Source organism: Callithrix jacchus, chromosome 5, assembly GCF_049354715.1.
Source record: "Callithrix jacchus isolate 240 chromosome 5, calJac240_pri, whole genome shotgun sequence".
Classification (NCBI taxonomy): Eukaryota; Metazoa; Chordata; class Mammalia; order Primates; family Cebidae; genus Callithrix; species Callithrix jacchus.
In genome coordinates this window covers 120,156,441-120,170,619 of record NC_133506.1, presented here as the reverse complement: position 1 = coordinate 120,170,619, position 14,179 = coordinate 120,156,441, and the positions used below count along the sequence as shown (strand labels likewise).

The 14,179-nt window shown below is 54.1% G+C and overlaps 1 protein-coding gene across 3 annotated transcripts in view; it reads right to left on the bottom strand.

Moving 5' to 3' along the window:
* The window catches only part of ERBB2 (erb-b2 receptor tyrosine kinase 2), a 29,795-nt gene extending 20,360 nt beyond the window's left edge, over positions 1-9,435 (bottom strand). For 2 of the 3 annotated variants that reach the window (XM_002806858.6, XM_035301435.3), the window contains exons 1-4: positions 9,186-9,435; positions 2,437-2,588; positions 1,349-1,562; positions 143-277 (exon numbers count right to left, since the gene is read on the bottom strand). In XM_002806858.6, coding sequence (XP_002806904.2) covers positions 143-277; positions 1,349-1,562; positions 2,437-2,588; positions 9,186-9,258 — 574 coding nt within the window. In that variant the 5' untranslated portion in view covers positions 9,259-9,435. Of the gene's footprint in view, positions 1-142; positions 278-1,348; positions 1,563-2,373; positions 2,589-9,185 lie in introns of all 3 variants that reach the window. The other variant, XM_078374336.1, reaches the window with a different exon arrangement.
* Between the last annotated feature and the right edge of the window lie 4,744 nt (positions 9,436-14,179).

Below are 14,179 nucleotides of genomic sequence, written 5' to 3'. Positions count from 1 at the left end.
ATGGCAGGAGGGACGGAGAGGGAGGAAATGAGTGGTGGAGGCAGCTGGGGCAGTGGCGGGCGGGCTCTGGGTTGTAAGTCAGGAGTCTGGGGCTGGGGTCAGGCTGTCCGAGAGAAGGAGTGGCAGGGGGAGCATGGCTTACAGGCCCGAGAGCGGTTGGTGTCTATCAGTGTGAGAGCCAGCTGGTTGTTCTTGTGGAAGATGTCCTTCCACAAAACCATGTCCTGGTAGCAGAGCTGGGGGTTCCGCTGGATCCAGACCCCTCCCTTCAAGATCTCTGTGGGGTGAGCAATGATCAGGGATCCTTTCCCCTTCGGTCACCTTCTGCCTCCCTTGGGGCCCTCATGCCTTCTAAGACAGGAGCAGGCCTTTTAAACCCCCTGATTTCCCAGGGAGGAGAGAAGAGATCTTCGGCATCTTCAAGCCCCACCAATACCACCTCCACCACATGAACAAAGCAAGACCAGGGAGAAGTGAGTTGTCCATGCTAGGTCCAGATGCCGACGTGGACCACAGCTTTCTCCTCCCCTCTCACCTCTACTCTGGGCATGCTGCTTGGCGGTTAACAGACTGTGGAATCTGAAACCCAGCCCCATCACTCACTCGCTATGTAACTTTTGTCCCTTATCTCATCTGTAGAATGAGAATCACTGATTCTTTCCTGACAGGACTGCAGCTTGACTGAAATGGGACCCTGCAGGCAAAGCACATGGCACCCAGACTCTGGGGACAGTCGGCTCCAGACCACCCAATAGTGACATGGGTTGTTCACTGTACGCTTCACTCAGCCAAGTCGGGGCAAAAACCCAGCCTGCATTCTATGATTGAATGATGTGTGCTGATGCAAGCTGCACCTTCCTAGGAAGACAGGGAATCTTTTCCCAATCTTCTGAGGGCATCTTCCTGGGCTCTGCCTGCATCTGCCTAGAGGGACACCATTTCTTTTTTTTTTTTCCCCCAAGATGGAGTTTCACTCTTGTTGCCCAGGCTGGAGTGCAATGGCATGATCTCAGCTCACCGCAACCAACCTCCACCTCCTGGGTTCAAGGGATTCTCTTGCCCCAGCCTCCCAAGTAGCTGGGATTATAGGCACGCGCCACCACACTAGGCAACTTTTGTATTTCTAGTAAAGACAGGGTTTCTCCATGTTGGTCAGGCTGGTCTCAAACTCCTGACCTAAGGTGATCCACCCACCTCACCTCCCAAAGTGTTGGGATTGCAGGCGTGAGCCACCGTGCCCAGCAGAGGGGACACCATTTCTAATCCACACAAAGCCTCCCCATGGTCAGCTGTGGCTCTGGTCAGCTCTGAATAACCAAGAGAAAGTTTCAATGATGGTGAAGGCCACCTGTGAGGCTTCGAAGCTGCAGCTCCCGCAGGCCTCCTGGGGAGGCCCCTGTGACAGGGGTGGTATTGTCCAGAGGGTCTCCGTTGTCTAGCACAGCCAGGGCATAGTTGTCCTCAAAGAGCTGGGTGCCTCGTACAATCCGCAGCCTCTGCAGCGGGACCTGTCTCACTTGGTTGTGGGCGATGAGCACGTAGCCCTGCACCTCCTGTATATCCTGGTAGGGAGCAGTAGGGTGGGGCTGAAGCAGGAACACTACTACCCCCCAAGGCCTCCCTGAGGTTCCCCAGTACTTAGGGATCTTGGGCAAGGCCCCCAGCCACGGAGCAGTCCTGTTCCCTCATATATAAAATGATAAAATGGAGATAAAGGTGATGTCCCGCCTTGTCTCACCAGATTCTTACATGATCAAGAAAGATAATGGTGGGGGGCACTTTGTAAACTCTGAGCAGGTGCCCCACCCTCTCTGCATCTTAGTTTCTTCCTCAGTGAAAGCAAAGGCCTGGATGGGATGGCGTCTACAATTTGACAAACCAAGCAGGTGACCCCACTCCAGGGTCCGTGGACATGACCCAGCAGGCTGGTTTCCACACTCTCTCTCCTGCTCATAACGTTTTCACAGACATTTCTCTTTCGAGCTTCACAATGGGTACCTATTGCTCCCAATAAACAGATAGGGACACTGAGACCCAGTGAAGCGAAGCGGGTGTAGGCCACATTCATAGGGCTTGTCAGTGGCAGAACTGGGCCTGTAATCCACCTTTCTCACCGGCCCTTTCTGCTCTGGATGGGAGCGGGACAGTGGCTGGGGCAGGTGGATGGGGGACATGATCATGCTGACAAGAGAGCACAAGCTATAGCAGAAACCCAGATGCATCCCATCCAGAGATGTCCTCGGCCAGCCACATTATAGAGAGTCAACTGATTCTGCAGTAAAACGAATGGGGGTTGGACGCTGGAAAGGACTTCCTGGTTGAGAAACAACAAGAGAGGAAATAAAGGGCAGGGCACCGTCTTCTGCCACCCACCTGTAAACAGAGGGCTCAGCCCAGCTGGAGGCAGGGCCTGGCTGGGTTGCCCATGGGCCTCACCTGCAGGAAGGAGAGGCTGGCATTGGCGGGCAGGTAGGTGAGTTCCAGGTTACCCTGCACCACCTGGCAGCCCTGGTAGAGGTGGCGGAGCATGTCCAGGTGGGTCTCAGGACTGGCAGGGAGCCGCAGCTTCATGTCCGTGCCGGTGCACACTGGCAGGAGGGAGCAGATGGGTCAGAGGACACTGGCCAGGGACCTTCTCAGATCTAGCCACCCCATCCAAACTCATTCCCAGGGTCATGCCACCTCAAACAGGGAGAAGGCCTGACTGAAGGACCCTTCCACCCACATCCCTTGAACCTGCAGGGTTAACAGCAGAAGAAAGCTTGTGTGTTTGGGAAGTAGAGGGATTTCAGGGGAGAGGCTCCTTCTGACTGGGCCCACCCTGTGCATCCAGAGGCTGCCCCAGCGTGCCAGCCCTGTGGAGCTTACCCGCCAGCACAGGGTGTTGGCTGGAAAAGAAAGACTCCCTTTGTCCCAAAGGCACAACTCAGAGCCAGGGGTAAAAATCCCCCAAGAGAGGCGATGATGAATCATGAATCTTCTGGATACCCCCTGCCCCTCTCCCAAGCAAACAAACTTGGGGCATTCTCCCTATGCCATTCCAGTACACCCACGTGCCAACCTCTTGGCAAGGGGTACACACCCCCCTAATGCCACCCAGAGAGTGGGGAAGGAGGGTCAGCTGGAGTTGTAGCTGGGGCATGGGGCAACCAGGGCCCTGGTCATTGCAGAGACCTCTGGGAGTCCCCTATGAAGAGAAAAGGAGCATCAGACTCCAGCTGTGGGCATCTGGACACAGGCTGCAGATACTGGGCCAGGGTGGCACAGATCCTGCACCAAGGTTTCCTGTGCTGGCACCCTCATCTGGCCACCTCCTCACAGCAAGACTCCAGAACCAGCTGGCAGAATCTGTGCCACGAAACTGCTGCCACAAAGGCACTACGTCAGCCCTGCATACCTGCCCAGCATCAGCCACCAGCCACCAGCCATCAGCCATGGGACACAGAGCTGAACTGCCACACCTGGCCCACCTGGACCCCAGCCTAGTATCCCTGAGACCAGAAATGCCCATGAAGGCCATGAATACTAGAGGGGGTAAAGAATCCCAGGTGAGGGGGTGCTAGGGTAGCAGCTCACACCAGGCCTGCCAGTGGGGGGAGATGAAAGTGCCCAGTTGAACTTGTTTTTCTGCTCTGGTGAGATGAATCACCTGGCGTGTCTTGCCCAGGAGATCGGGAGGGTGAGGGCGGAGGGCACCCTCAGGCCCACAGGCCCACAGGTGCCTGAGCTGCCCAGAATTCCTGCCGGTTACTGCTCTGCCTCCCACAGGCTACATGCAGATTCAGGGACAGCACAAGGGCTGGCTTGGGGTCTGACCCCAGGGGCACTGCTCTCCCAGCAAGTCAGAGCCTAAGGTCAAATGCTAGGGGGTAATACGAGGTACCCCCTGCCTTCAGAGAGCTGGGAGAGCCTGGTAGGGTAAGCCCCCAGGTTCCCTGCCAGGCCAATGGCCTGGCCACAAACTGGTGGTCTCCCAGTAATACCCAGAGTGGCCTCTATTCCCACCTCTCTGGGTAGATTTGGACAAAGAGGGAGGAATGGGAGGGCCCAGAAACAGAACTCAAGGGTCCATATCCCTGATGGAGGCCTCGCCACTTCATGTCTCACCCACTTGTACCCCCTCCTCTTCTCCTCCTCTCCCCACAGACTCCAAGAGAAACAGGAGCTGGGGGTGGCAGGCCAGGCCCAAAATAACGCCTTGCTGCCAGGACCTCCCCCGGCCTCAGCCCTTCAGCTGCTTTAGAGACACAGCTGTCTGCAGGCCCAGACCCCAGGCCCTGGCCCAAGCCCAGGGTTCCCACAGGGCTGGGGCAGGGGCCGACTCCACCCCCTGCAGCCCTTTTCAAGGGACACCAGCTGTGGCCACCAGGCAATAGGAAAACAACAACAATGGGGAGTGGGGGCCACTGCAGTCACTGAGCTGAGCACCTACTGTGTGCCAGCTGAGCACCTACTGTGTGCCCAGCAGGCACTCTGGGTGGATCTGTATAACATGCTCCACAGACTGGGGCTGCAACCTCCTCCGTCTTGCAAAGAAGACAACTGAAGCTGGCAGCGGTTAGCTCCTCATCATAAAGCTTGCGAGCAACAGGCAGGGCTGGAACTCAGGCCAGCCTGCCTTCAGATCCCGCATTCCTTCCACTAGGTCTAAATGCACATACACAAATCCACCCCACACCCCAAGCCAACGTAAATACATGCTAATTCTCCCGCTGCCTCCGATAAACACCACCGGCTCTAGGCAGGGCAGGGTGGCTGGGCTGGGTTGGACTGGAGGGTCAGAATGGGTGGTAGCCCCACCCCACTAGTGAGTTTGTTTACCTGATTTGTGGCCAATTTGAGTCTGATTAAGAATCTTAGCGTCTGCAGACAGGTGGTAAAATTGGTACCCTGAGAACCATTCCCAGGGAACTGGGTACTTGCTGGCTAACACCCCCACCAGCCTACATGAGGTCAAGAAGGCCTTCCTGACACCTCCCTCCCACTCTCCCATCTCCTTAGCATGGTCCCCACATCTGCCCTGTCCCATTGATTTTCTTTTTTTGAAATGGAGTCTTGCCCCGTTGCCCAGGCTGGAGTGCAATGGCACGATCTCAGCTCACTGCAACTTCTGCCTCCCAGGTTCAAGCAATTCTCTTGCCTCAGCCTCCTGAGTAGTTGGGATTACAGGCACCGGCCACCACACCGGGCTACCAGGTTTCACTATGTTGGCCAGGCTGGTCTCGAACTCCTGACCTTGTGATCCTCCTGCCTCAGCCTCCCAAAGTGCAGAGATTACAGGCATGAGGCACAGCGCCCGGCCCCCATTGGTTTTTTTGGGAGGTAGGTCCTAACTCTACCCAGAAGTGTCCTTGTCTCCAGGACCCTGGCCCTCAGGAACCCCCACCTCCAATTCTCCAGAGCAAAGATAGTATGAGGCAGGACCAGCCACAGGGAGTGCTGGATAAGTATCTGCTGATTGAGTGAATGAATGAATGAATGAAATCCAGTGAAGAGTCTCCAAACAAGAGGGACCAGCTGAGGTCATGGTATCTATCTCTCTGCTCAGTCCTGGTCACAGTCCTTCATGTCTCTCTGGATTCTGGTGGTCAGGACTTGACACCAGCCCTGGGGCTTCCCTCAGGTGGGTTCTCTCCTCCCCACCAGCAGCCCCAGCTGCTCCTTTTGCTCACAGCAGAAGAGCCATCACTTCCCTTGGTTTCCATGAACACTACAGTAAAACAACCCATAATGTCACAGCCCATTAAAGTGACACTCGAACTCCCCGACCACAAACACCTGGTGTATCAGGCGTGACACAGACCAGGACCTGGGCCCAGGGTCTTTAGATTTGAACCCTAGCTCGGCTATTCACTGAGCGATCTTGAGCAAGTCCCCAGACCTCCAGTGCAGAAGCTAAATCAGATTCATCTGCCCCGCAGTGCCTGCAAGTCAGTGGATATTTACTGACCTCAACTGGGCTGGAACAGCTCTTACTCCCTCAGAGAAGGTATATGAGAGTTAAATGAGGTAATGAATTACGCAGCCATCTGTAAACATGAGGAGGCTTTGTAAACAGAACTGGGACAACACAAACATTCGCCAGAATAATTCTCCCACTCCTTGAAAAAGCACACATCCCTTACCCCGACCTCGGCTCTCTTCTCAGCAGGAGGATGGGTGGCCAAACAAAAGACAAAGGTACCACTCTAGAGGGGCTTCCTACAGGTGGAGAGTCGGAAGGGGACTATCACCCAAGGACAGCCATAACTACCGCGGGCCCCATCCCAGCCCTCCCAGCCACAACCCCACACTGGCCCCTCATGCTGCCACTTCAGCTGTCTCTCTCGCCCACAGCCCTGTGTGTCAGAGTGGCCCCTGTACCCTCGTGCCCTCAGCCCCCTGCCATGCTAGGAGGTCCCTAAAGAAAGGCAGGCACTGGCTGGACAGGGAGAGGACTCCAAAGTCAGGAGGGGACCTCAGGGCCCACCAGCTCAGCCCCACCTTCTGCAGCCTAGAGAAGTGGATGGACAGGTCATTCGCCTGAACCAGGCGAGTGCCTCTCCTCCCATCTGGCCACCTGCCTGCCCCTAAGGCTTTGTTCAACCCATTATTGTTGGCTGGAATAAGACTCTAACTACCTCTTATTGCCTCCTCATCAGAGCCCAAAAATGCCCTGGACATTACTGGGTAGCTGGGAGCCTTGGATAAGTTGCTTCATTTCTCTGAACTTCCATAGTCTCATCTGTGCATCTACTTCACTGGACTGTTATAAATGAAACCATGGATAAAAACCTGGCCTATAGAAGTACACCGTACATTTCTTCAAAGTTAAGGCAAGACAGGTTCATACAGCAGGAATATGGGTAATAAACCATGAGAAAATTAGAAGTGCTTCATGTTTGACTTTGGAATGTCACATATTTTTTCTTTTTACATTTAATCCTTATATTTTCCTTTTTTTTTTCCCAAATAAAATGAGTACTTTCCCCAAGTACGGTAAAGAGAGGAGGCTCTTGGAAAAATCATACTGGAATTAAAATATGAAGGAGTGCTGCAAGATTTAAAGGGTGTACTTGCTGCAGTGTGCAAAAATCCACACCTCTAAGAAAGGATCTCAGCAAAATCCTGACCCCTCTGGGGCTCTCTCTAGGCCTTCCCTTCCCCCACATTCCTGCCCCAGCCCTCAGCCCTTGAGTAAAATCTGGGTGCCAGACGCAAATGGGTGGTGAATTCTTTTTTCTGAAACAGGGTCTCACTCTGTCGCCCAAGCTGGAATGCAGTTGTGATCACTCACTGCAGCCTCAACTTCCTGAGCTCAGGTGATCCTCCTGCCTCAGCCTCCAGAGTAGCTGGGACTACAGGCATGTGTCACCACATCCAGCCAATTTTTGTATTTTTGTACTGAAAAAGTTTTGCCATGTTGCCCAGGCTGTGCAATGCCTTTTTAACCATCTCCTGCACAACACAATCAATAGTGCAGGTTGAGGGGTGAGGACATGAGGAGGCCCCATCCAGAGAACCCAGCCCTGAAATCCAGCTCTGCAGCAGCTGCTATTCCTTGATCAACTCTCAGCCCAAGGTGAAGAAGGGCAGCAGCTCAGCCTGACAGCCCAGCCTGGCCTCACCCTTCTCATCAGAAGGTGAGAGGTGAAGATGCCTGTCTGGGAAACAGGGAGGGCAAGGATGAACTCCCTGGAAGAGAGGAGCCTTCTTCCTCCGCAAGAAGGTGTGGCCACAGAAGGCTACTCCCTCTGTTTATTGCATATCTGGCCCAGCACCTTGAGGGAGTTCCTGGAGAGGACAGAGTTCAGACTGTGTCCCCAAGTCAGCAGAGGAGCTGCTGTTTGGCAACACAATCACAAAGACCACACAACTCAGGGACAGCCTAGCACAGACACGCAGAGATAACACAGCCATATACTCACTCACAGAGGGCCCCTCGGGCAGCACAGACACGATGACGCCCACCCCTCCCCAGACCCCCTGACCTATAGGGACCACCCACAACTCCCAGAACACTTTCATTCTGTCTCTCCTACAACCCAGTGATTCAGGGAACAGCGTCCCTCATTGCTCCAGGTGCATTCATTCATACAGTGATTTCGAATGCATGGTTGGGGGTCGCACTGCCTGGGGTCCCATCTTGACCCCACCATTTACCTCCTGCTACACAACTTCTTTAAGTCCAGAATGCTGGCAAACCTTCCACTGTAGAGGTGTTCTAGGATTAAAGGAGAGTGCATGCAAAATGCCACACACAGTTCCTGGCAGAGTATACCTGGCCCAGGCTATATGTTAGCTTTTATGATTAATGCACACAGGTGGACAGATGGGTCAGGATACACACTGCCCCCACTCAGCCTTCCCCAAGCACAGCACCAAGGAAAAGGCGGCAGAACCACACAGCCCTCTCTAGGCCTCCATCTGGCCGGTATTTCTTAGCTTCCTTCCCTGGGAACTCTCCCACTTTATACCCCAAGAAACCCATCACCACCCCTCCATGGTCCACACACTCCAAAAGTCACAGAGCACAGTTCCCAGGCTGGCCCTAAGAATCTGTTCAAAGCAAACGTCTCCCCCGCCCCCAACCCAGACCCCAGCAAGAGGCCACCCTCTGGGCCACCCTTTCCTCCCCGGCTATGTTTGGGACAGGTTGCTATCCCACCCCGTCACCCCACCACACACACACACACACACACACACACACACACAACCGACCCAGCCAGAAGCAGGAGCAACCAAACCAAAATCGTCTGAAGGGGAGTGGGGAGGGACAGGGCAGAGGATCCCCCCCAAGGAATCCAGCCCAGGCCAGTCCGGAGGCGGAGGCTGCCAACTGGAAAGGCTTTGAGAAAGCTTGAGGGGGCTCGAGAAGGGGGGAAACACTCCCTCACGCTCTATGCAATACACCCATTGCGGGAAAAGTTTCTAAACAATTTCAGAGAACTTCTTTGACAAGCTCCCGGATCCCCCTGGGAGCCTGGAAAGAGCCAGTATCTGGAATGGGCCATCTCGAGCCGCTGCCGTGTAACTGCCCCCTCCGGCCCGAGGGCCCGGCTGCCCTGAGCGTCTGGACCGTCCGCAACTTCGGGATGTTAGAGTTCGTCCGGGCCCCTCTGGCCCCGCGGGCGGGTGGACCTCGGAGGGGGATCCAGGCGGCAGGGTCCCGCCGCTGCTCCGTCCCCTCCCCACACCAGACCCACCTTGGGTGCCCGCGGCTCCGGGGGGCAAGAGGGCGAAGAGGAGCCCCCAGCGGCACCAGGCCGCCAGCTCCATGGTGCTCACTGCGGCTCTGGCCCCATGGCTCCGACTGGACCCGGCTGGGGAAGCGCGGGGCGCGGGGTGCGGCGAGGGGTGGAGGCCGGGCGCGCAGCGCCGGAAAGGGCCCCGTGGGAAGGGGCGCGCAGCTGCCCGGGGGGGGCTCCCCTGGTCTCTCGGGTCCCGAAGGAGGGGAATCTCAGCTCCACAACTTCATTCTTATACTTCCTCAAGCAGCCCTCCTCCTCCACCTCCTCCTCCTCCTGTGATTGGGAGCAAGCGCGCTCCCAGCTCGCCCCCTCCAACTGCATTCCAACAAGTCTGGGAGTGGCAACTCCCAGCTTCACTTTCTCCCTCTCTCCGCGCAGGCCTGGGTGCGTCCCTCCCAGCGCCGGGACGCTTGGGTTGCCTGCAGCCGCTCTCAATTTTCCTCGGAGAATCCCTAACTGCAGAGGCTGGTGATTCTGCCCCCTCCCCCAGAGTCCAGGACAAATTCCCTAGGCTGTCACTCTTCATGCTCTTTTAAGTCGCAGATTTTATCTTAAACATTCCTAGGAAGCTGGCGTCCTACTCATCCCAAGCCTATTTGTTTTAAAATCAAATAATGTTTTTCCACCACATCCTCTAGTAAAATTAATAGTCAAGGAGGAGGATGTGTTGTGTTTGCCTTGTGGCTTCCAGGACCCCCGGGCATATCTTCTGGAATCTTTGAAGTACCTTCTCCAGTCTGAAAATCACGGTCTCAAGGGGGTCTACAAATCTGGGAGGAGATAGTCATATCGCAAGGACTTCTTTTTTCTTTGAGTCGGAGTTTCGCTCTTGTTGCCCAAACTGGAGTGCAATGGCTCAGTCTTGGCTCACCAAAAGCTCCACCTTCTGAGTTCAAGCGATTCCCCGCCTCAGCTTCCCAAGTAGCTGGGATTACAGGCATGCGCCACAATGCCCATCTAGTTTTGTATTTTTAGTAGAGACGAGGTTTCTCCGTTTTGGTCAGGCTGGTCTCGAACTCCTGACCTCAGATGGTCTGCCCACCTTGGCCTCCCAAAGTACTGGGATTACAAGTGTGAGCCACTGCGCCCAGCCGAGGACTTCTATCTTAGTTCTTCAAAGTACATCCTTCTTGCTTATTTAAGGAGGCACCCAGCACCCATGCCTGCAAGGTTTCTTCTTTGCCCCTTGCCTTCTAGTAGCCTGCTTAATTCCACTTCCCAACTACATTCTACTTGGAGCCTCTGACCCTATGGGGATAGAAGGAAGACTTTTTTTTTTTTTGGAAATTTCAACAAGATATTGCATGAGATATATTTATACTAACAAATTATTCACTGTTTATCTGAAATTCAAATTTATCTGGGCCTCCTTATTTTTATGTGCTAAATCTGGCAGTTCTAGTTGGAATGCCCCAGCCAAGAACACAGCTATAATGGTCAAGAAGGGATCAAAGGCACCTATCAGGGACTGGAGAATGAAGGACACTAGCATCCCTTTCTCTCGTTCTCCCCCACACACCTCTTTAAAGGTATATACTTGCATTTCTAAACTTGCTTCCCTGTGCTGAGCATACTTATAGACAGGCACCTCTGGTGGAACAGAGCCCCAGAAACAGAGGGCTCTGAGACCGAGAGGACCTGAATTCAAATCTTGAAATCTATCATATATCAGTCATGTGACCTTGGGCAAGTGAATGAGCGTTTCTGGTCTCAGCTGGCTCATCTGTAAAACAGCATCTGGCATACTATGCTGGGGTTAGAGGAGATAGTGCTGCAGAAGCACTCAGCGCAGTACTTGGCATATAATAATTCCTCAATAAAAGTCCAGATTTAGTTATAGTGGGGCAAATCCAGGTTTTGTGGGGCCTGAAGCTTTATAATTTGGGAAATTCTCTTTAAAAAAGTCGGCTGGTCAGGCGCAGTGGCTCAAGCCTGTAATCCTAGCACTTTGGGAGGCCGAGGTGGGTAGATCACAAGGTCAAGAGATCGAGACCATCCCGGTCAACATGGTGAAACCCCATCTCTACTAAAAATACAAAAAAATTAGCTGGGCATGGTGGTGTGCGCCTGTAGTCCCAGCTACTCGGGAGGCTGAGGCAGGAGAATTGCTTGAACCCAGAAGGCGGAGGTTGTGGTGAGCCGAGATTGTGCCATTGCACTCCAGTCCGGGTAACAACAGCAAAACTGTCTCAAAAAAAAAAAAAAAGAAAGTAATACAAAGTTGGCCAGTTGCAGTGGCTCATGCCTGTAATCCCAGCACTTTGGGAGGCCGAGGCAGGCAGATCACCTGAGGTCAAGAGTTCGAGACCAGCCTGGCCAACATGGCAAAACCCTGTCTCTAATAAAAATACAAAACTTAGCCAGGCTTGGTGGCAGGCCCCTGTAATCTCAGCTACTCAGGAGGCTGAGGCAGAAGAATCACTTGAACCTGGGAGGCGGAGGTTGCAGTGAACCGAGATCCTGCCATTGCACTCCAGCCTAGGTGACAAGAGCAAAACTCCGTTTAAAAAAAAAAAAAAAGAAAGTAATACAAAGTTATAAATGCAAAATGAGGCCTGTGCAAACAAGCAGAGGCCTGAAGCTTACCCTTTTCTTAACCCCATAGTAATTCCCCCACTCTGGCTCTAATCAGTGACGTTCAAACTGCAGTTAAGATCTGCGAGAAGGTCCAGTGTGAAACACATTTAGACAATCAGAACAAGTCTTGTTTTTTTATCTTAAAGAAATAGAATGGAACAGAAAACAACCCTAGCACATGCACATAGTAAGGATAAGGCGTAGTTTTCTACCTGGACCACTGTCGCAAGCATTCGAGAAATACCGCTGCTATGGAACACAGCAGCCCTCTGGATAGCCATCAATATTCCTATTTTCTCTCGGGCTGGTGTTAGGGTTAAGGTGAAGATCAGGGGAACTGAGGTATGCAATTTGCCCTCAGAGGATACCTGCCTCCTTACCCTTATCCCATCATTCAGCCCAGGACCTGGTCAAAATGCCTCTCAGTCCTGCAGCTTACAGCCTGTTGGAAGAGGACATGCTGACCTGGCTCCGGGAGTCACTGGTTCGTCATACCTTGGAGAGCTTGTACCTGGACAGGTGCACAGGTGGCCTTAGAGAGACCATCAGGATGTTAGGGTCAGGGTTAGAGGTGTCCTTTCTCCCCAGGCCCCGCCTCTGCCCTGCTCTCATGTTCCAAAAGGTTAGTCCAGTCAGGAAAGCTACTGTGGACACCATGCTTTATCGCACCCGACTCTGTGCCACTCTGACCTAGAGCCACGTTCCTGAGTCCCCAAGGCTCCAGGGAGGCAGGTGTTATCATTCCTCATTTTGCAAAAGAGGAACCCTGCGATTCCACAAGCTAAAGGAACTTTTCCAAGGTCACAGAACAGAGCCGGGAACTGAGCCATGGCGGCTTTGGCTTCACCCATTACCCTCAAGAGCCCCAGTCAAGGTTGGGGAAGCCAGAGGAAAGAAGTCCGGGTAACTGCAGGTCCCTCCCTCTACAAAGATCCTGCCTTCCCTCCTTCACTCTCCATCCCTGCCCAGGCAAACCCACCCCCTCCGCTTCCCAGATCCCAGATCCCTGGAAGACAATGCCCAGTGTCAGTGGGCGGTAGAGAGGGTGGAGCCAGCTGGAGTGGGGGCAGCAGTGGGGATAGCAGGGAGGAGTTGGGGTCAGAACTCACGCCCCGGGGAGGAGGCTCGAGAGGGGCCGAACCTCAGGGAGAGAATGAGCCCATTCAGAGCCAGGAAGCCAGAGGAAAAAACCTTGTCTGGTGTCTGACAAGAGGAGAGGAACGGGGGCAGGGGCAGGGGTGGGCCCTGCTGATTCGATTTTCTTCTTAACTGCCCCTCCAGTAGGCCTGGCAGGAGAGCCCAGGAAAGAGGATGTCTGAGGGACAAAGACAGTGAAGGAGACCCTCGGGGGAGTCGAGGGGGGCCTGGTGAGAGGGGTTAGCTAGGGAGCTGGGGAGAGGGAGCCGGAACACTGAGCAGGGGTTGACTGCAGGACAGAGGGCAGCAAATCCAGATCAGGGCAGATGTATGTGTTTTGCCCAAGACCCTGGCCTGTGGGCAGTGGAGTGACCCCTGACACCAGGTGGGTTCAGCGAATGAAACCATCTGAAGCAAAATGTCGCCCGACATGAAGACTTTGTGATTGCCATAGTTGTATGCTTCTTGAAGCTTACAGCTTTGGTGTATGACACAGGAAGAGGCAGGACAGGGCTCTGGCTTCCGAGGGTGACCTCTAAGTCAACAGGCTGGGGGCTGGAACCAGTGGCCTGTGAAATGCTAGTCAATCATTGACCAACCCTGCAGACTGGGGGTCATAGGAGACTCGTGTGTGTGTGTGTGTGTGTGTGTGTGTGTGTGTGCGCGCGCGCACGCGCACACACCAGAGTCCCCTCCTTCTATCTACCTCAGGTCAGAGGACTGAAAACAAACAGAAATCGGGAGGAGCTGTCTGGTCCACAGTCCGAGGTCCAGGCCATTAACTGAGACCTGGTCCACATTGCCTTGAGGCTGGGGCACAGGTTGCTCGGGAAGTGACTGTAGGAATTCTTTCATTGGAAAGAGTCCCTCAGAGTAGGCTTGAGGCATCTTTGGGCCAAAGGAGGATAATTGAGAAACTTCTGACAGGAAAATTGGTGACCCTTTATGAGTACTTGTAGCCTAACCACTGGGAGGTCACTCCCGGTGCCCAGCGTTTGTCCCCGTCTCCAGGACAGCAAAGGGGCAGAGCCAAGCCTGCCAGACACACTGACCCTGGGCGCCTCTCACCCGAATCTCAGGAATGCAGGCCTCAGGCCCTGGGAGTTGCATTTATCTCTCCCCAGGCTGCTTTGCTGAAACAAAAAGCACTCTTCTGTCCTGGGACTCACCTCGCTTTCGAGCATGTCCTCCACAGTACATGCCATGTCACTCTCATCACTGCCTGCATGGGCATG